The sequence below is a fragment of the Triticum aestivum genome, chromosome 3B, assembly GCF_018294505.1.
Source record: "Triticum aestivum cultivar Chinese Spring chromosome 3B, IWGSC CS RefSeq v2.1, whole genome shotgun sequence".
Classification (NCBI taxonomy): Eukaryota; Viridiplantae; Streptophyta; class Magnoliopsida; order Poales; family Poaceae; genus Triticum; species Triticum aestivum.
The window spans coordinates 512498251-512520501 of NC_057801.1; the positions used below are offsets into that span (position 1 = coordinate 512498251).

Sequence of the window (22251 nt, forward strand, 5' to 3'; positions counted from 1 at the left end):
AAGGAGGAAACGGATGAAAAGGTTGCCCCTCCTGTGTGTAGTCACGATCTAGCCACTATTGGCACAGAGGGGCAATTGGTAGTTTGATGCCCAGCCAGTATGAAGGCATCAGCACATGTTTTACTTTCGGCCATTTTATGGTTTGGTCAAACCTTTCTCATGGTTTTCGTGACCACAAATTTAGAAAAGGGTGTGGTTGGAAAGATAATATCGAATTAACAACTCAGAGAGTGGACCCTTCAGCCTTTTTGTATCCTGAACTTCTAATAGCATATTCCACATGAAGTTGCTAATCCATATATATCGTTCGGTGGTGTGATGCTATCAGGACAGGCCAGGTGCTGGTCCTCTTTTGTCCTGAACAGATTTGCATGTCAGGTTACAAATTTTGTCAGAGAAAGTAGGCACCGAATCTGTGTAACTGAATCAAGAACTATAGCGTTAAATACAAGGTAGCCTAATTTACAAAATAGGCAGGATATCTCCATGCATCTGCGGTATGCTAATTCATCTCACTACAAGCAAAAAAAAAGGGTACTGAACTACTAATCCTCAAAAAGGACAACGATCTCCGAACTGACCACAGGATTTAGGTCCTCCCGACCAGTAACAAAGGAGACATTCCCCTGCTTGTTAGGAGTTCATTTAGTTTCCGGCTTCAGTGAGCAACATTTCAAATGGTTGAAAAGGTGTCACCATTTCAGCCATGTGCTGTTCTCTCAGGAGTAGCTCCAATCTGAAACGAAAGGAAAAAAACAGAATTTGAAAGAGTCAGCTGTGGCTCAGTTTGGGCAATCCAAACATGTACTCCCTCCGTCTCAAAATAAGTGTCTCAAGCTTAGTACAACTTTGTACTAAAGTTAGTACAAAGTTAAGACACTTATTTATTTTTGGGACGGAGGGATTACCTGATATCGGCACAGATTAACAGAAAAGTGCAGCTGCCACTTACCAGACCATGGGAAAGCTCTGAGCTTCTCAGAACCCTCAGCCTTTTAGCGGTCGAGACAAACACACTGCAGTAGTTATTATGTACAAGCAGTTTAGATGGTGTCGAGGAGCTTAACACAAATAATTTTGGAAAACTGTATATGATGGAACAATCAAGCTTACTTCCAAGGGACATCCCCAACCAGCATCCTGTCTCCTTCACTGTCTTCGTAAACTAGAGTATATTCACCGGACCCGTCTAGCAACCGCGAAAATATATTTTCATCTGCTCCTTGCTGTGTACGTTCAACCTTAGACGGGTCCCTTTGCACTGCAACATGGTCATATGTAAGTTGTAATAAAAACGAAGATGTCAACCTAGTTTTGATATGAATTGACAGTTTGAAACTAAATCAAAGCACTTATTTTATTTGGATTATTGTTAATTCGTACCTTGAAGAAACCCGTGGAAGAGATCTTTGACAGCCAATGAAAGTCTCTCGTAGCTGTCACATGCTGCAAGATCAACTTTCCTTCCAATGGGGATCCCATCCATGTTGATTTTTACAAGAGGGCTTTTCTTGCAGTCAAGAACGGCCTTGGCATTGGCTTCACCGATTTGCGGTTCAGGGGGCTGTTTGGATGCACTAGTGCTTGCAAGGTTTCTCCTGAATGACCGGATTGGAGGCCAGCCGACCACTGGAGCTGCAGCCCCTCTGTATCAGATTAGAGCACGGTGAGTTCTTCTGTGAAAGGCCAGCCAAATAAATACTTGCATGCTAGTTTTATTGGACGAAATAAGCTTAATATTTATGGTCACTCTAGTATTCACCTTTTCTATTTGCACTGCACTTGTTACCAAAATACACACACACACACACACACACACACACACACACGCACACCACTACTACTTTACTATAATGTTAATAATCCAAAGGTAAGCGCCACAAGACAGAAACTGTAAAGAACAGCAAAATAATACAGTGCCTACAGACTTGAGCAAAAAAGGCAACCATCTTTAAACAAAAAACTAATATAAAGTAAAGCAAGCTTTTGGAAAGGAAAGCTTTGAGCCTTATTAGAGCCTCATGTTGACCAACTAAGAAGAACTGACCTTACGCCACTGTAAACTACTCCCTCTGTTCATAAATGTAAGATATTCTATTTTTTTTTTCTGAATCGGATGTATATAGACACGTTTTAGTTCTTATGTAGTCGGATGATCATGGAGGAACAATCCTCGAATGAAATATGAAATCAAACGCAGGTGTAGTTCGTTGATGAGAGCAGAAAAGATAGCAAAGGCACCATGCAGGGGTATAATTACCTTCCCCGCGCCTGCGGTCTGTTGCCGATGTTGCGCGCAGGTGTAGCAGGAGGGGCATGTGGTGGTGGTGGTGGGGGACAGCACCCTTTCTTCCTCTCACCGACGGTAGCTGTATTTTCCTCCACTGCCAGTTCCTTCCCACATGCTGCTGCCCTCGCCTGCTGCTTCTGCTCCTTCTCATAACCTTAAAACAATAGAGCAAAGAGTATGTTTAGTTCACTGCTTCAAACCTGCCGTTACCATGTTCCAAGCACAAAAGCACAAGAGATGCACCGAAAAGCTGTTTGTTACCTTGTGCTTTGGCCTCAACCGTGTCCAGGAATCCCCTCTTTGCTCCGGTGGTGGTCGTGGTGATGGTCGTGGAGTGTCTAGGGGGGTACCCGAGGGAGAGGGCCGGGCTCTCCTGATGCACCCTGTTGTTCTCCCTTGAGCTGGCCGCTGGCTCCTCCTCTACGAGGCCTGGAAGGCCAAGCTTCAGCTCCAGTTTCTCGTCCTCTTCGCTCCCGAAGCCTGTGTTTTTCGATCTTGCCTGCCCTGGTGCTCCTCCTCTCAGACTCCATTCTTTCTCGTCTGGGATGAGATCCAGGAGTCGGGGCATGGCTTCTCTTTTCATGGAGCTTTCTTCCATAGGACTTGTTCTTGGCGAGCCAATTCAAGGTCTCCGAGACTCCAAATGCTACACCAGCTAGTAGAATAATATTAGTAAGAATTGATGTCAATGATATGAGAGGAGACAAGTTCAGTTGTACACTCAACTTAGCCTAGCTAAAAGTGCGAGACCAAGGGGAAGCGTATGTTGAGGTCAAAGCGAACGTGCGGAAGAGAGCAAGGGGAACCGGGAACTTGAGATGAAATCAACCCGTTTCTACTTTCTAGCGAGGAAGACAGAAGGTTTTGCGCGACTAGACAAGACAACAAGGAAGGAAGTAAACATGAAGGATACGGAAACAGCTGGTGGCTAGAGACAGAAGAATGACTAGCGAGCGTGCATTCGCTGGAGGAAATACTCGAAGCAGTCAAGTCAGGGATCATGTCAAACAATCATATCAGCTAGCTCGTGTTAAAACCATTTGAGGCAAGAAAAGAAGAAGCTGTAACCTCTTAAATTGGCAAGCAACAGAACAGAAACATACTTTACTCTTGGCGAAGCAAACCAAAACAGAAAACCAAAAGCTACAACTAACACAGAAACTCACCAGGAGATGGAGTGAGAAGAGCAGTTGAGGCCAGCAAGGGACGATGATGGTGAGCTCCGGAAGCAGGATGTGGGAAATGGCCAAGTGGAGGCGGATAGCTACCTAGGGATAGAGAGAGAGAGAGAGAGAGAGAGGGGGGGGGGGGGGGGGGGGGTCACGAAATGGCACCTTGGCTCTGTTACCAAGCAGGCAGGCAGGCAGCGCGGGCGTGGCGTGGGTGCCTCGAGCTCCTTGCACGCTGTGCCTTTATAGGCTTTCTTCTTTCTTTTGTCCCTAGAGCTGGCCGGCCGGCCGGCTCTCCTTTTTATCCCGCCGCTTTTTCGCTCCGTTTATCTGGACCGGTCCGGTCCGGAGGAGAGGAGAGCGTGAGTGCGTGCATCGCGCGTCGGCGACCCATTAGGTGTGTGGCCGGGGAGATTTGCCACGTGACACATTAGAGAAAGATTCCGTTTGCGTTGCGAAAGAGGACGGACGATCGCGATGACCTGGTCACGGGGGAGTTGAGTTTGCGTGTCTCCCGTGCGTGCGTGCGTGCGTGCGTGATATCGTTCGTTGGCGGATGGATGATGATGGTGCGGCGGGCGGGGGCGGGGCGTGCGTCCTCCAGCTCCAGGCCAGGACAGGAACATCCATCGGCACGCACGCCTACCCGGCCAAGTGGGGGTGATGCGACGGGTGTGTCTCCTCGCCTGCATCTCTCTCTGGTGCGTGTGTGGTGCTGTTCCTCAGGCCATCTCCACCCCGCGACCCCAAAACGTCCGTGTCTGTTCGTTTGAGTCTAAACGGACAAATGAAGCGGCCCAACGCGCAACCCCATTCATAAAAAGACGTCCGCTTCTGGTCTGCTTTGCCCCATCCCGAGCCCAAATTTGATCCGCCTTTGCGGTCGAGCGGACATCGAGCGGACGCTTCTCGTCCGCGCCGTCCGCACCTGGACCCACTGGTCAGCCACACAGGCCTCCCACTGGTCTCTCTCTCCCTTTTTCTCTCCTCTCTCCTCGTCACACCAGCTGCAGCAGAGGCGGCTCCTCGGCAAAACGCGGCAGGGCCGGCGCTGCTGGGGGCGCGGCGGCGCGGCACGGGCGCGCTGGCGGGCGTGGCCCTGACGAGAGACCGAGGCGAGGCGAGACGCGGCTTGGGCGAGGCGCGGCCGGTGGCGCAGGGTGCCGGCTCGCCGCGGCTCGGGCAGGGCGGGGCGCGCGCGGGCGTGGCCGGGCTCGCCGCGGCCTGGGCGGGGCGGGGCGCGCGCGGGCGCAGCCGGGCTCGCCGAGGCCGGGGCCGGGGCAGGGCGGAGCGCGCGCGGGCGTGGCCGGGCTCGCCGCGGCCTGGGCGGGGCGGGGCGCGCGCGGGCGCAGCCGGGCTCGCCGCGGCCGGGGCCGGGCGCGCCGAGGCCGGGGCCGGGGCAGGGCGGAGCGCGCGCGGGCGCGGCCGCACTCGCGGCGGCCGGGGTCGGGGCGCGGCTGGGATGGGGCGGAGGGCGCGGGCGCGGAGGCGCGGGACGGCGCTGCGGCGAGCACGCCCACGCGCGGGGCGGCCAGGGCGCGCGCGAAGGCCGGCACCGCTGCCAGCGCGGCCGTGGGAGGCGACGCGGGCCGGCGATGCGAGCTCGACCACGGCGGGCCGCGGCTCGTCACAGCCTCGTCCACTGCACCGGCGTGGCGAGAGCACGAGCTCGCGGGCGGGAAGGCGCATGCGTGGGCGTGTGGCCGAGGCGGACGCGAGGCGGACAGTTTGGGGTAAGTCGCCGCGTTGGGCGCCTCGAGCAAGAGCCGGACATGCGTGTCCGTTTTAGTCCCCATTGCTACCTCAAACGGACAAAAAACGGTCGAAGCGGACGTCCATTTGTGGTCTTCCGGTGGAGTTGGCCTTACAGCTCGGCTCGGGGGTGCCGTATGGATTGGCTCCACTTCTTCCCTCCTGTTCACACCTGGCCCGCCCGGCCGACCGCTGGGGGGACCGTTGTGGATGAGGAGGATTTTTTCCTTTGTTTCTGCACCCACTTGTTGATGACCAGTCCTGGAGCTCCGGCGTCCCAACTCTTCTCTGTTCATTAAAAAAAAGGAAAAAAGAACTGTTCATGTTTGGCAGGAACAGCCTATTCGTGGGATCGTATTGTTGGTTGACAAAACTGTGCTTGTCGTATGCTCAAAAAAGAAAAAACTGTGCTTGTCGAGCTATACTACCGGCGCATGCGTGCGCGCGGAAATGGAGGGGAAGATAATGTTTACTTACTGTGCCAAGTCATTGACGATCAAATTTCCAACTGTTTGAGCACCCATCGACCGTGCAAGTTGATCGGGATGTTAGCTAGCAGTTGGCAGCACTTTGACCCCGGGGCATCTGAGCTTTGCTGACTTTGTTTTCTTCTTGCTTTCCCGTACGAATAAAATAATAGTGTACCAAGTTTGTTGACTGTTGCGTGTATGGCCGAGCTTTGATAAGGGCGTGAGGCAAGGCAACAGTTTACACTTCCAACGTGACGACTGAGCAAACAGCCTCCCCTCTGAAAATTCCAAATTTGTTGCCAATCATTGTTTCATGGGCTCGCTCTGCCGCGCCCTTTGCATATCATCCAGCTGGGGCAGAAATCACATATTTGACCTGAGGACGAAATCAAATCACAAACTGATCTGGTCACGAAAAAATTTCACTCTGCTGACTCTTTGGTGTGGCGCCCGACAGCTGGGCGCCGCACCCTATTGTGCAGCGCCCATCACTTAGGCGTCACACTTCCTGCCAGTGTGGCAGCCCTGGTCCAGTTTCGACCCCACAGACAGCACTGCAGCGCCTAAGGGATATGCGCCACACATGTAATGTGCAGCGCCTAGCTCTTGGGCGCTGCACAGTCTGTGTTTCACTTGGGCTGGCCCCACCCTCTCTCCCCTCCCACCCCCACCCCACACACCCCCACCCCACCCAAACCCTTAGGCTTGCGGCCCTCCTCTCTTCTCCTCTTCCCCCTCTCAAATCCTTCTCAAATCTTGCAAATCCGGAGTATTTGACCGTGGATTTTGAAGCCAACCCCTCCCTTAAGGTAATCTCCTTCGATCCCCTCGTTTTCATCCATAGGAATTGTCACATTTTCTCAAATCTTGCTAGTTTGGGGGAAACCCTAGTTTTGACTTGGATTTGCAAATTTGTGTTTCTTTGCTAATTTGATATGGTTAGGCTTTCATAGTATGCTAGGGTTAGGGTTATGTGTGTTTGATGTTGGTGTTAGGGTTATGTTGGTCTTAGGATTGTGTTAATTGTTAAGTGGGGGTTAGGTTGACCAATAATTCTCGGTTTTGTAGGCATGGCTTCATCCGGTTCCATGACGAGGCCACCGTGTGCTAACCAAGAAGACATGCCGAACAAGTGGGAGGATGCATCTTTGGATAAGGTGAAGGAGAAAGATGTCAACATCCTGCCATGTTGGTGTGGAGATGTTTGCAAGGTGAAGGTGTCCACCGACCGAAAGAAAGCATGGACAGAAGGGCGAAGATATTTTGTATGTCCGAACTATGCTTATGATCGTGCACTTCCAACTAACGCCTATGACCAACCACCGGTAAGCTCGAGAAGTACTTCACCGCCTGCTCTATGCAACACTAAGCTCGAGAAAATGTTACTCTCAAATGTGTGTCAACACTAATAACAAATTTTTATGCAGTCACCGCCTCCTCTATGCAAGTACTTCACGTGGATAGATCTTGAAGTGCCAGAAGATGTGAACAAAGGACCAATACGCAGATTGTCTTAGGCGGCAACGGCGGTTCGAAGAATCGTTTCGAAGAGGCTTGGAGGAAGAGCGTCGTCAGAAGGAGAGGATGGAGCAGAAGAAACGAGAGGAGGAGAGGGCACGCCAAGCGAAACTTGCTCGTGAGGAGGAGAGGGCAAGAAAGCTTGCAAAGGCTCGCGAGGCGCAAGAGGAGGACTCGGCACGTGACAAGAAGGGGAAATGGCCTCGCTCTACTCAGTAGGGACTTCGCTTCGGTGCACTCGTCGTCAACTATCTTCTAGGGCAAGCTGCCATTTGTCATTTGTAATGAATGTGTCGTGAACCATGTTGTACTAATGTTTGAATTATCTTAAGTTATGAACTCGTCGGCATAAAATTTGTGTTTGTTCAAATTGCTGTGATGCTGCAGTCATTGTAAGTATTATGGATGTGATGCAAGCCATGGATGTGATGCAAGCCATAAGCAAAACTGCAGAAACAGATGCCATTTTGGCCTCCTGCGGCAGCACTCACATAACTAGAACATCAATAAAAGTACTATAAACTGGACATGCTAAGCAAAGAGAACTAATAACTTGAACATCATATCATTTAAGACAATTCAACATTACTTCAAGTTTGCAAACACAAATACCATAACATAACCTCACAAGTTCATCAACCTCACAAGTTCACAAGTTCATCATATAACATAACCTCACAAGTTCATCAACCTAACACAAAGCACTAATGCCTTCCGCGTGTGTTCCTGGTGCCACGCCTGCAGGCAATCTTCTTCTTCTTAGGAGCACGAGGCTCCTCTTCGTGCACTTCCTCCTCCGCCTGCGGCTCCGCCTCCGCCTCCTCCTCCGCCTCATCATCCAAGCTAGCCATCCGCGAGGTCCCTACGACCACCTTTGGGTTGCCTCTGTTGTCATAGTCGTTGGGCGTGTACCGGCGTATGGGCTGCCTAGGCTTGAACACATATGCGGACCGAGCTTGAGCGTCCGCCAAAGTCATGTCATCATCAAGCTCATGGCCCTATCACACAACTAAACAATATGGTGAAGGCCGGTGTCGTAATCAAGTAGGAATCACATCTAAAGGATTACTCATACCTCTTGGGTGATCCCACCCTCATCATCCATATAAGCATATGAGGAACTCACATCGTCCCCCTCATGGTGAGATGCGGGGTCTGATGGTGTACCAGACCTAGAGGCAGATGGTTCATCATATTCAGGATCACGACAACCGAGAAGGTTCGATAACCGCCTTAACTTCTTGGCCTGACACTGTAACATGAACAAGTGTGTAAGATATCAAACTTCGCAACATAGATTGGCTCTCATAGTGAATGCGATATGTACCTTGAGGAATGCTCGTAGTGAACCATCATCATTGCCAGTTCCAACCGGTGTCTTCTCTAGAATAGACTGGCTCTCATCGGCTGCTTTCTTGATCTCGGTGCGCTACAGATGAGAAAGAATGAATGTGTTAGCCATTCAAACATGTGTAATACGGTCAACGGGAAAGTAAAGAAGGGAACACTTTACCACATAGTTAATCACCGGAACAGCAGGGACTCCGTGCCCTTTCTTGACATCTCTGTTGTACTTCCCCTTTGCTAGATCCTCAAAGTTTACGGGTTCTTCAAGAATATCCTCATTATATGCCGGCGGGCATATCTCAACTCGAGTAGTTCCAATAAACCATCGTACGTAGTTATCAAAAGCTTGTTGGCTGTGCTCACGAAGCGGGGCGCGTGCAGTGCTACGAGCTTGCTCCACAGAAAGTTGGAAGCGGGTAACATACGGAGCATGATGCTTGCCCCAATCCTTTATCTTCCGCTGCCTTCTCCTGTCCAACCTACGTGGTATAAAACCAAGCATTAGCAGAATCAAAAGGAGTCCCGATGCTTAGACAATACGCAAACATGCTCTCTTACCTATGAAGTGCTTTGTCCGTGTCCACCCAGTCCGGCGGGTGAGGCTGGAACAGACCAAACTGACGATACACGCGATGCGGCAAATGAAACTCAACCGCCCAGTTGCATATCAATGGGCACCGCATAAGCCAGAGATCCTTATCCCGCAAGCACATCGGGTTGAGGCGAAACTCCTGGGTGTACCCCAAGCTCTCACCGCGCCATATGGATGCCATTCCACCTATGAAACAGGGCAACAATGCAATGACTATTTTTCAAGCAAGCATGAGAAAGGACTGAAGTAATGACCTCCTTACCTGCTCAGGCGTAATCGTGTCCAACTCGGCAATGTACTTTTGGTACATGAGATTGACATCGTTCGTCATCTCGGAAACGATATCCCACTTGTAAGCCCACGTGGGGCGCCGTAATTCGTCATGTTCATCTGCATACCAAGGATCAAACCTGACGCTCTTCGGGCATCCAACAGGCAGACGCTCCCAGCTCCATACAGAAAGTAGAAGCAGATTACCACCAATGTTTGCACTATCTGTGATCCTGCAACACGCATCGTCCAGCTACATATGAAAGAAAAACAATGTTAACTTGACAGCAAGCTTGCATTGCTAATGAAGAAATGAGTTGATCACAAAACAGACCAACTACCTACCGGTACAAGTAGGCAAGAGTCGCTGAACCCCAGCTCCATTTGCTATCGAAGACGGTCAACGCCTTCAGCCACATCCATGGAGCGTTCTTGCCAGTGGAGTCAGGAAACAAAGTCCTAGACACAACGTACCACATATACACACGAGCATGTGTCTGGATCACCCCATCAGTGGCATCCGGAGGGCACGTCGCAAAGTTATTTTGAATCCACGTGAAAGCAGCTCCGGCTGCTTTCCTTTCCCTCTTCTTCTTCTCTTCTCCCTCCTCTACATCAGCCTCGGCCTCGGTAGGAGCCATACCGATAAGAGCAATCATCTGCTCGCGCCACCCATCAGAATCGGTGCTCATACAGAGAGGCCTCCCGTCGATAGCAAGACCGGTGATCAACGAGACATCCTCGAGTGTCACGGTCATCTCCCCAGTCCGAAGATGGAAACTGTGCGTCTCCGGCCTCCATCGATCAACAAGAGCGGACACCAGTGGAGCATTCAGATTCGCCGTGGACCGGCTGACCAACAGAATCCACGGGAGTAGTCCTGCCTGCTTGATGTACGGTGTGTACCGCTCGTCGTAAGGCATGGCAGGACCAGAGACCCCGTGATACCGAATCTTCAGAGGTTCAAGCTTCTGCAAAAAACAAGTAATGACAAATCTTAGGGCATGTAAATTTCAACTAAATGCAAATTTGTAAAAGATTTAGATTACTCATTATTACCTTATCCTTCTCGCGCATCATGTAGGACCGGTGTTGCACGTCGTAGACATCGTCCAGAAGCCAAACCATCCTTACAATTTCAAACAATAAACATACATGAGTTCATCTTCATCTCAAATATACACTAAATATATAACATGCGTTCAACTAAAAGAATCTCAACATCTCCTTCTCACACAATGAATATGTCATATGTGTTCAAATAAACTAAACATCTAATATTTCAAATAAACTAAACATCTAATATTTCAAATGAACTCAACATCTAATATATATCTAAACAAACATCTCATATATGTCTACAAAAATCAACATCTCATAGTTATCTATAAAAATAGGCATCTCATATATATCTAAAAAAACTAAAAAATCTAGGGTTTCACTAACAAATAAATAACACTACGGTACTACCAATATGAATACACATCCTAAATCGAGCAAATCAAACAAATCAAGGGTTCCATCAAATCTTGGACAAATCTCTAAAATGGCAACAAATTTATGGAGCAAAAGAAAGAGAACGGAAGAGTTTACCTAGTAGGATGGATTGGGGATCGAATCCACGGATCAAATCTTCAGATCGAAGAGGGATGAGGGGGGGGGGGATTAGATGGGGGCGCCGCCGCTGCTCTTTGTCCAGAGAGCGGAGAAATGAAGAAACTGCCTGGTCGGGCTGGGACGGCCGCGCTTAAGTCACTGTGCAGCGCCTAAGGTATAGGCGCTGCACGTCACAGTGTGGCGCCTATCCCTTAGGCGCTGCACAGGTGCGTGCGGGGCCGCAACTGGACCAGGGCTGCCACACTGGCAGGAAGTGTGACGCCTAAGTGATGGGCGCTGCACACTAGGGTGCGGCGCCCAGCTGTCGGCGCCACACCAAAGGGTCAGCAGAGTGAAATTTTTTCTTAACCAGGTCAGTTTGTGATTTGATTTCGTCCTCAGGTCAAATATGTGTATCTTTAGAAAAAAAACTAGCACCCTTATGCTCAAAGCAGGTCAATTTCACGCCGAATCATTAGCTCCCTAATTGAGGTTAAGACCCAATCAGTGCTAACTACCATACATCATTGTTTGCTTTAAGGCTGGTCATAGTGGGAGTAACATAGGTGCCACATAAGCAAAAATGATGAGGTGATAAGTAGTTAATGAGGAGAGAGGCAAATAGAGTAACATAATATGTTACCATCACATAGCGTTTTCCAATGCAAAATGAGTCTATAAAGTAATAAATGAAGACATCTATGTTACCACATATATGATACTACCCACTATGAAGGTAGTAACATAGACCAGTAACATATGCATGTTACTAGCCTAAGAGCATTACTAGTAGAACCCTCAAACCCTCACTAGCGTTTTAAGGGTTCAAAAATGATCTTTTTTGCACTTTTACGGGTTGAAAAACAGGGGCAAAGATTAGAACCCTCAAACCCAACCCTTATAACGGAATATTCCCCATGAACGACGTTGTCGTTGCGCGCGGGAGGTCGACGGGGTGGCCGCCGGCGACTGGGGCGACTAGCAGCGCCGGTCGCGGGCGTGGGTGCGGGAGTTGGGAGGATTTTTCCCTCCCGCGCGAGGATAACCGCCAAATGAGGGTTGGGGTAGGTTTTGCTCCCCAAACCTTACTTTTGAGGATTGTGAGAGGGTTTGAGGATTGGACCTTTAAATTTTCTTGAGGGTTTGAGGGTTAAGGGGTTCTAGTCTACGGCTTTTTTCGACGAAAACTGTAAAAAAGCAGTTATTTTTAGGGGTTTGAGGGTTTGAGGGCTCTACTAGTAATGCTCTAAATTACTCTCCACTATGACCAGCCTAACAATGCCGCGTCTTGGGATCTAATCATTTACGGTCTAGTCCCTTGCCAGCTTCTCTATTGCAAGGCTGAGAAATGGAGTACGTGGGAACATTGCGGCAAGAGCGGCCACCAATACTAGGCCCCTGTCATACTGATATTTCGTAATACCTCTCCTCTTATCACTTGAATCTCAGTTACACATAGTAAGTACATAATCTTCTCTTGAGTGTACAAAGAAACAATAGCACCTAGTATAATTGACCAGCAACCGGAGGCTAGTCTTTATTCAACACACGTAGCTTGGTGGAGCGAACATAGGTAGCCAGGTACGTATAGCCCCAGAGGCCAACCAAGTGACGCTCAAGCATGAGCAACGCTAGGAGACGAATTTGTGATGGTAGAAGACGGAAGCATGCACAGCCATGAGCCATCTAGCCAGTGATGGGTGCGTGGCAGCTTGGTAAGAAGAGAAGAAATTCCGCATGAGCGAGGCACGTATATCAGCATATGCATGGCGCGTCCCAGGCGGGTGGCCCGGCCGTTGTCGTTTTCATCATTGCCTGCCGTTCCCCAGTCATGGCCGTGACGTTCGCGTATATACATGCATGCATGGTCCCATAGTCGCAGGAGCGTCGCAGACGCAGCGGCAATGCACGCAAGATGATGGAGGGAGGCGCGCAGGGCAGGGCAGGGCGGCAGGCTGCCAGCCGGCGGCGGCCAGGGCTGGCTAATTGATGGGCATGGGACAAAACTGGGGATCGATCGAGCGATCGACCAGCCGGTGGCGACGTCTCCTTCCCTCTCATCGCCCTCCGCTCGCTCAGGGCCATAGCCTGAATCACCTGATCGACGCGCAGCCGTGCATGCATGCATGCGCGCTGATGCCGCCGGTGACGCCCGGCGCCCAGTCCGCTAGCTAGCAGTAGCAGTAGCGGTGGCAGGCCTGGCCGCGGTGCTGCTCAGCTCAACTTTACTTTACTGGGGCGGCGCGCACGTTTGGTCAGTCCATCATCGTTGTCCGTGCGGGCTCTGGAGTCTCGGTGGTTTTTTACGTTAGGAACAATAGAGCTGGCTGCCTCGGTCGCAGGAGGCAGAGCGGCTGATATGGAAAGTTTACTGCTTGCATTTCCGTCGGCATCCCCTGGTAAATGAACGCCAGAGCGCGGCCACTTCGTTCGCGTCCTGGTCACAGCAAGCATAGGACAACGGCCCTGTTTGGATCCCAGGGCTACAGCTACTTTGAGCTATTTGGGGCTGAACTAACTCTTAAAATATCCAAACACATGGGCTAGTTTGAGTTAGATTGAAACTAACCCATCAAAAAAACTATCCCTGTGAAGAGGTGCTAATTGGAGCTAGTTGTGGTGGGGCCCTAAAAAAATTCTTTTTCTGTCGCATGCAGCCGCACCGGATCCTATCCATTCGTCCCCGCTACCTCTCGTTCTCCTCCCCTCCGATGCATCTCGTTCTCCTCCTCCCGCTGGCCCCTGTCGCCCTGCATCGCCGGTCGCGTCCGCTCGCCCACACCGGCCGCGTCTGCCCGCCCCCGCCGCCCCCGTCTGCCCGCCCCCGTCCGCCTCCATCCCGTCGCACCAGTTTGTCCGCCCGTCACCGTCCCTTCCGCCTGCCCCAGCCGGCCCCGTCCGCCTCCATCCCGCCGCATCAGTCCGCCCGCCCTGTCCGCCTCCATCCCGTTCCCATCCATCCGCACCATCTTCGACGCAACCTTGCCGGCCGCGGCACCGGTCACCCACACAAGAGCCGGTCACAACAAATCCTGGTTAAAAGAGTCAAATGATTGAAAAAAGTGCATTTATTTTCAAACTTACCCTTTCATCCAAACACCACCAAAGGCTAGAGTTAGTTTAAGGTTAGTCTAGAGTTAGAAAATAACTCTAACCTCTAACCAAGTTAGAGTATCCAAACAGGGCCAACGATGCGTCAACACCAAAGCATAAGCAGGCCCAGAGCTGGACGAGGATATGGCCGGCCTTCGGGGGTTGGAACTTGGAACGGAGCGAGGATAGAGGAGAGCTCCATGCATGGTAAAACTTCATTGTTCTAGCATTAAGTAGATGGTTCCGGGCCATGTTGCGGTAAATGTATGTGCTGCCACCTTCTTGAAGCACCGTGTTGGTGCCCGCCATGATTGTGTTGTGTTCATGCCGTTAGCTGTAAGAAGGGTAGCACCGTGTGGCATTGTTTCCCATGTTAGCCATGGCGTGCTGTGGTGGCGTGGGAGCTTTGAAACGAGCGGAATGCAAGGATCTTCGGCAACAAGTTTGCAACGTCAACCATAATCATGTCTACGATATGATGCGAGGCAAATAATTGGGGGTTTGCGGGTGCAACCCATTTGTGTAATACCATATGCTAGAGTTTTTTTTCCAAAGACTGGGCAAAATATTCGCCACTTCCATTGAATAAGAAGGTTTAGAGGTTTTTGTCCAAAGGCCGAATTACACCACCTCACATTACTCAAATACTTTGCCACCACGAGACAGCACCGCAGTGTCATGGTAGACACGGGCATTTCTCTCTTTTCAAATTTCCCACGAGATAAGCACAAGGAGGCATCATTGCCCGCCTAGATTGCGGCATGTTGGAAGCAATTAGGTTCCACAAAGTCTTCACCAAATCTACAGCCACCCAAGCCGAAGGGTGCACATCAATCACGCCGAAGAGTAGGTTTTTGTGAGACCGGTCCTCGCCCTCGGGCGCCAAATTGTTCATAATTCTCTTAATTGATGAATGCGGCAAGTCTTTTGCCCTTTTTAGGAAAATGGTGAGTTGTCATTCTTCCTTCCCTGTTTGGCCTCGGCGTATCTTGAACGTCATTTGAATAGAATTTAGTTAGCTGCACAGAGAATTTGGTTCTCAGGAAACTAAGGAACTGAAAGAAAGCGATGATCTAGTTGAAGCTACGCTCGGGATGGTATTGTTGTTTGAAAATAAGGACACGGCAAATATGGAGATTAAAACTCTTATTTTAGAAGACGGAGAACAACTACTCTATCTAAATTAATGATTCACATTGTAAAAGCTATAGGACCCAAATCTTTGGGAGCCATTTGAAATCGCACAGTCTACATGTGCGTGCGATACGGTCCGAGTGTTATGCGTCAAATTCTTGTCCTAGCAAATCTGAGCAGTCGATGTTTTTTCAAAGGGAAGCATCGGAACGGGCCCACTGGACCTTAGCATCAACAGCCCGAACAACGCATCCGCCATTTCCTCCCCAACCGCCTCAACTATCTCAGCCCTCGTCACGTCCCTCGCCACGGCTTGGCCCTGACTCACATGCCCACCCGCAAGCTTCTTTGATCGCACCGCCTTGGCCGGCGCCTGTCTCTTCTTCTTCTGAACCGGCCGCGGCGCAAACTCCCTTTCTTCCTCGCCGCGGTGGACGTCCCTGCTCTCGTCGTGATGTAATCGGAGGAGAAACCCGAGGGCGCCGTCAGGGTGGCCCTGCAGCCCCTCGATGCCGGGAACCTTGGGCTGCGCGGGCAGCTCCGGCGACCGGAACGCCCACACCTCGACGACAAAATGGAGATCGTCCTTCACCAGCTTGTTCTTGGACACGAAGTCGTTCCAGCCGGTGCCAATGAAGCGGTACCCGCCGTTGGAGTCGAGGTACTTGAGCGTGAAATTGAACTGGTTGCTGTGGTCGTCTTGGACAACCACGCTCAGCCCGCGGTGATGGTGCACGTGGCGCGTCTCCTTCTCGGCTAAGATGCCGGTGATGGGGTGGCCCTCGAGGAACTCGCGCTTGCACGAGAAGAGGAGCCGGTTCTGGTTGCGGTCCACGTCGCTCATCTGGAGGCTCTTCATGATGACGAACTGCGGGGCCGTGGCGCCGAGCGTCTCGAGGTGCTGCCGCTGCGCCTCGCTGAGGTGCAGCGGCCTGTTGACCAGCGGGGCGGCGTCACGCGCCGGCCGCGGTCCGTTCTTTCTACTGCTATTCCTGTTCCTGTTCCTGTTCTTCTTCGATCCCGCCGCCCCGGCCGCTGACGTCCCGGCTTCTTCTTCCTCCATGCTCACGTACGCAACGTTGCAGGCCGCCGTTCGCCTCGGCCGGCTCTGAACCGGGATCGCGCTGGTGCAGGTGCCCTCGCCCCCGGTGTCCACCACCCGTCTCTTCTTCAGCGGGACCACGAATGAATCGTCGGCGCTGCTGCCGTCGCTCGCAGTCGTCGCCCTCTTCTTCAGCGGCAAGAGATATCTCTGGAAGATGCCATCAGGAGACGTCGGGACTGGCGTCGATTGGGCGGCGTGGGCGTCGGCGTGCGGGAAGCCCGACGAGAAGGGGTTTCTTGGGGCTGGCGTCATTGGATCGGAGTTGGAGATGCGAGATTTGGAAGACCTAGATGGTTTTGGGGAGGTTTTGCGATCGCAACACAGGGGTAAAGTATATATATATGTCTGACGGCCGAAAAAGGAAGGAAGAGATGTATCGGGAGTTTGGGACTCCAACTCCGCTTCAGATACGGTCCGTGGCGTGCGGGCCCTGTCTTGAGAGAGAAGAACTGGGAGTTTTTGGTGTAGGAACAGGCCCTCCAGTCCGCTTCAGGTACGTACAGGCCTCGAATAGGCAGGCCGTGGATCCGTGCACCATACGAAAAGATGGCTAAGAAGCGGATTTTGGTGGCACAAAGGCGGTGGACGGGTCTACAGGCCATATGCTTCCGGCCTTTTCGCGGGCCTCTCTCGCTCCTCAACGCGGCATGTCCTATTTGGCGGCAAACCCTATTTGGCGCTGCAGGCGCCCGTTACAGCGCATTTTGCTAACGGGCGCGCACACCCTCTGCATGATTTTGGACCGGTCCAGTTTCTTCCCCTTCCCTTCTCTTTTTCTGTAAAAACTGGAAAAAAGGAAGTGCAGCAAAGGATTCAAACATGCAACCTATACCATAGGGTAGCAACGCTGCAACCACTTGAGTCAACCCATTCCATGTGACAAGTCGCTCATTTTTCTCCTATTCTTTGGCTAAATCACGACCGGTTTTCCTTCTCTTTGTTATCCTTTTTTCCATTTCTTTTTTGTTTTCTTTTTCTTTTGCAAATGAATGAAATTTTCTCATTTTTTGCAAAATAAAAATAAAAACGAAGAACTCTTTTATAGATTTGTGAACTTATTTCAGAATCGATGAACTTTTTTCGAATTTGATGAACTTTTTAAAAATTTGATGAACTTTTTTCGAATTTGATGAACTTTTTAAAAAATTGATGAACTTTTTTAAATTCGGTGCACTTTTTTCGGATTTTGATGATGCTTTTTTAAATCCGATAAACCTTTTTTGAAAATTGATTAACTTCTTTTCAAATTTGATGAATGTTTTTTTGGTTCTTTTTTTCTTAAAAATTTGTGAACATTTTTCAAATTTGATGATTTTTTTTGAAAATCAATGAACTTTTATCAAAATAACGATCACTTTTTCAATTAATTCAAAAAAAATTAAATGCTACAATAGATGAATAAAATAGTGATGCAGCCTTGTTATTATGCGTTTGCCTCTGTTAATAATCAACAATAGCAAGTAGCTCGTCTGGCAGTTGGCACGACAAGAGGTGATGAGTTCGAATCTTATAGAAAGCTGTTTTATTTTCCATTTTTTGTGGCGAGGTTTTTGCGCTCACTGGTCACCACGGTTCGTGGGCTGCCCAGCGCGGAGCGCTGCAGGCGCCAGGAGCGCGAACGGGTGCCTGCAGCGCCGTATAGGAGCTCTCCAATTTGGCGCAGATGTCTCACTGAGGCGTTTCGAGTAATCAGGTCGGCCATGTTCGTGCAGGAAAAGAAATTTAAGCGGGAATTTAATATATGAGAGAAGCGGGATTCGATTCCTGCTCGCCACTCCGCCCAAGTCTCACTCATGATAAGTATGAGATGCGTTCTGTAGTTGAGACGAGCGAAGCCAGTTTTCCACTTGTTTTCAGTTTTTCCTATTTTAATTTTCCTTTTTCTTCGGGTTTTTTTGTTTTCTTTTTTCATCTTCACTTTTTGTTTAGTTTTCCTTTTTCTTTTTCACTTTTTGCTTCCTTTTTTTCTTCGAGTTTTTCTTCCTTTTCGTTTTTTCCTTCAAATGCTTGCTCAACACTTTTTAAACACTTGTTCAACATTTTCTTAAATACTTCCTCAATATTTTTAAAATATAGGTTCAACATTTTCTTAAATAATTGTTCAATTTTTAAAAATACTTGTTCAACATTTTTATATAAATGGTCAATATTTTTTCAAATACTTGTACAATATTTTTAAAAATAGTTGTTCAACATCTTTAAATATTTATTAAACATTTTACAAATACTTGTTCAACATTTTTACATACATGATCCACATTTTTTAAATACCTGTACAACATTTTTTAAAATGTGTGATCAACATTTTTCAAATGCTTGTTCAACATTTCTTAAATACTTGATCAATCTTTTCTTAAATATTGTTCAGCATGAGAGAGTGAATGAGAGGAACCCTAGTAAAGCAAGCGCTAAGGCTCCTGCTTTTATATATATATATATATATATATATATATATATATATATATATATATATATATATATATATGTGTGTGTGTGTGTGTGTGTGTGTGTGTGTGTGTGTGTGTGTGTGTGTGTGTGTATGTATATATATATATGTATATGTATGTATATATATATATATATATATGTATATGTATATGTATGTATATATATATATATATATATATAATATTTTAGAGTATAAGCAAAACTACAAAAATAAAAGCAAAAATGACAACAGAAAACGTAAAAAAAAACTGAGAATGTCCCCTCCAGCGAGCCTGGGCCAGCCCATGTGTAGGCCTGTCAACGCGAGCCTTCCCTCAGGTCGCGTTGAACAAGCGCCCTCTATTTTACCCCTTTTGGGCGCCTGTTAATGTGGTTTTTACAAGCGGGTGCACACTCCACACCCCCCCCCCCTTCGATCTAGACCGGGCCCTTCCTTCTTTATTTTTTTGTTGAACTTCAAAATAACAAGTGCGGCGCCAGGGTTCAAACTCGCGACCTCTTTTGGGTGACTGAACCACAACAAACACTACGACACATTGCCGCTTGAGATTACCTACTTCCTTTTTTTCCTTTTATTTTTTCTTATTCCCAAACCAGCTTTACCCTTTTCGCCAGCTTCCTGACGGTTTTGTTTGGTTTTTCTTTTTCTCCTGTTTCTTTCCCTTTTATGTTTTCTTAAATGTGCATGTTTCTGATCTTTTTTTTTCAAAATCGATGAACTTTATAGAATGGCTGAACTTTTTCCAAAATCCATGATTTTTTTTTTCAAAAATCGATGGACTTATCCTAAAATTCATGATTTGTTTTTCACAATCGATGACCTATTAAAAGTTTGTGAACTTTTTTTATAAAATTGATAAACTTTTTTTCAAATTTGTGATTTTTTTTCCAAAATCGATGAACATTTTATATATTTTTGATCTTTTTTTGATATTGATCAAATTTTGTTCAAAATTGATGAACTTCTAAAAAAAGAATTTTGCAAAAATTTATGATTTCTTTTTCAAAATCGATGAAATTTTAAAGTTTCCACAAACTTTTTCCAATTTCTATGAACCTCTTTCAAAGTTGGGGTTGTTTTCAATATTTTTTAGAATTATTTTTCAAATGTATACTTCGTCTAAAATAATACTCCCTCTGTCCCATAATGTAAAATGGTTTTTGATATTACACTAGTGTAAAAAAACGTCTTACATTATGGGACAGAGGTAGTAATTTATATTGGGTATATATATAATATATGTTAACTGAAGGAAGGGTGAAATGAAACTATTTGCTACTTGTGTTTATTGAAATGAACTCGACCTAGTGGTTATTCGGGATTGCTGTCAACGCTCGCATGCGTACTTTGAATCCCTCTACTTCCAGAATGGCGACAGGAATAAAATCTCATTAACTTTTTCTCTCTCTGTCTGAGAGCAGGTTGCAGGGATTATTGGGCCGGCCCAGGAGCGCGTCGCGTGCACACACACACACACACACACACACACACACACACACACACACATGCACGCACGCACGCACGCACTGATATATGCAAAAAATGTACATTGATAGTCACAAAAAGTAGAGTTCAACACATATATTTGAAAAAAAATATTAGTCATGTATTTGAAAAATGTAAAGCGTGCATAAAAATGTTTCTGATATATGCAAAAAATGTACAATAAGTATAAAAAGGTATAATTGTGTTGCAAAAAAGAAAAAAAGAAAAAACTCAAAGAAAACCGATGAAAAACCAAAGAAAGAAACAAAGAAAATCGTAATAGTATGAAGAAATCCGATGGAAAAAATGAAAAAGTATAAGAAGCACAAGAAAGAAAAACAGTTCAAGCTGAAGGGCTACAGTACTGGGCTTGTCCACTCCCTCGTGCTCAAAGGTGCGGCCGAGTTACGCCTCAATACACGTGATATATGGCGGGATTTTTGCGACAAGCGATAATGCGCGGGTCTAAGGCCCATATGCTTCCGGCCTTTTTCCAGGTTACCGTTTGGATGCCCCGCCACCTACTAGAATTTGGTGGCACGCCGAGTTTTTGGCTCTAAGCCAAAGAGATATACGCTGACTGCCGCTCTCGGCAAACCATAAAACACAACAACGGAGATAGAACATTGCCAAAAAGCACAAGGTAGAGGCAAAAGACTCGGCAAAGAACATATATGCCTCGAGCCAAACAGTGAATACAGGAAATAAGTTGCCACATGTCATGTCTATTTGCGCTTGACGACTCCGTGACAACGGGGTGTCTTTGCCGAGCACTTAAACAAGGCTCTCGACATATATTTTAAACTTCGAATAATACATGGCCCATGGGACACACTTGTCGGCGACTCATTTGTGAATTGTTTTCTTTAAATATATTAAATCCATAAAAATGTTCGTCGAGTGTTGTAGCTCTCGGCAAAGATATCCTTTGCCGAGAGCCCGTAGTATGGCTCTCGGCAAGGTGTTGTTTCAGTGCATATTTCCTTTTTGTGCGGGGGGTTTCATTGCATGATTCAATAATTAGTTTTTACATTTAGTTGTTTTTAGTTGAGTCGAGCTAATGAAGATGCTTATTTGCAACTCAGGTTTGGACTATTAAGGAGAGGGCTCCTTGTCTGGCTCTGGATGTATAATTAATTTAAGTAGATGGGCTCATTTCTCTCTCGTGGTTTTATAAACCCCTCGTGCCCCGTGTGGACACATGTTTCTTCAGTTCCTCCTGCCCAGGTTTTATTCTTGTTGTCACACCACCGCTTCCATGGCTACCTCCTCCACTCATGTTCGGTTGGTGAAGGAAGTGCGGGTCCCGTTGCTCAGTTGGCCTCAAAACATCTTGTGCTCCCAAAGGAGGCAATCGCATGAAACGTGCCAGTCCCCCACATTTTTCAGGTCCGCCTACAATATTTCAGACATTTATTGCACTCTTAAGGCTTCAGCGCGGGAAATTACAGATCTGCACGGTGGACACATGAAATGATGTCTAGAAGTGGTTTGCAAAATCCTATATGATGTCTTTGGGACATGCTTATGCCTTGTGCGGCCGAGGGAGGGGCACGCCCCGCCACAACGGGGGCGAATGTACCTCGGTGGCATGCTCAAGCGAACACGACCGCTCACTACAGCCGGCATTGAAGTGTTGCGCTGGTCGAGAGTGTCACCCACGCTGCTTCCCGGTGCGTGCTCCTTCTCTGCGTTCAAACAACAACATGTCCATCCGCCTCCCTCCATTAGTCATGTCCGGTTGCCGAGAAACCTACCCCGACGCTACCATCCATCCGTCTACACCCCGCCATTAAACACCTCGCCGGGTGCGGCCTGCCATCCGCACGCTATTTAAGTGCCAGGCCCAACAACAACCTCATCCAACCTCCTCCGCTCCTTATCTCCTCTCGGCACTACACTGCCATGGTCTCCTTGAGGTCCAAAGCCATGTGGGACAACGCCATTGTGGGTGGTGGCCAGCATCGCGGACGAGCTAATG

General features: G+C 48.3%; 3 protein-coding genes across 6 annotated transcripts; 1 reads left to right on the plus strand and 2 right to left on the minus strand.

The window, feature by feature from the left end:
* Positions 1-401: 401 nt before the first annotated feature.
* LOC123070651 (auxin-responsive protein IAA6) lies at positions 402-3756 on the minus strand. 4 transcript variants are annotated; one of them, XM_044493940.1, is made up of 7 exons: positions 3625-3756; positions 2552-2936; positions 2261-2444; positions 1384-1646; positions 1114-1261; positions 953-1016; positions 402-736 (listed from the first exon to the last, which is right to left on the minus strand). In XM_044493940.1, the coding sequence occupies exons 2-7, from the start codon at positions 2886-2888 to the stop codon at positions 701-703; spliced, it is 1032 nt and encodes a 343-aa protein (XP_044349875.1). In that variant the 5' UTR covers positions 2889-2936; positions 3625-3756; the 3' UTR covers positions 402-700. The 4 variants fall into 4 exon arrangements, with proteins under 4 accessions (XP_044349875.1, XP_044349874.1, XP_044349873.1 ...); XM_044493939.1 differs by having other exon boundaries at positions 2552-2945; positions 3625-3742; XM_044493938.1 differs by lacking the exon at positions 3625-3756 and adding an exon at positions 3457-3618.
* A 2944-nt stretch (positions 3757-6700) lies between these two features.
* Positions 6701-7328, plus strand: LOC123065615 (uncharacterized). The gene is made up of 2 exons (XM_044488860.1): positions 6701-7006; positions 7109-7328. The coding sequence occupies exons 1-2, from the start codon at positions 6752-6754 to the stop codon at positions 7196-7198; spliced, it is 345 nt and encodes a 114-aa protein (XP_044344795.1). The 5' UTR covers positions 6701-6751; the 3' UTR covers positions 7199-7328.
* Positions 7329-15226: 7898 nt separating this feature from the next.
* On the minus strand, positions 15227-16656 carry LOC123065616 (uncharacterized). The gene has a single exon (XM_044488861.1). The coding sequence runs from the start codon at positions 16586-16588 to the stop codon at positions 15395-15397; it is 1194 nt and encodes a 397-aa protein (XP_044344796.1). The 5' UTR covers positions 16589-16656; the 3' UTR covers positions 15227-15394.
* Between the last annotated feature and the right edge of the window lie 5595 nt (positions 16657-22251).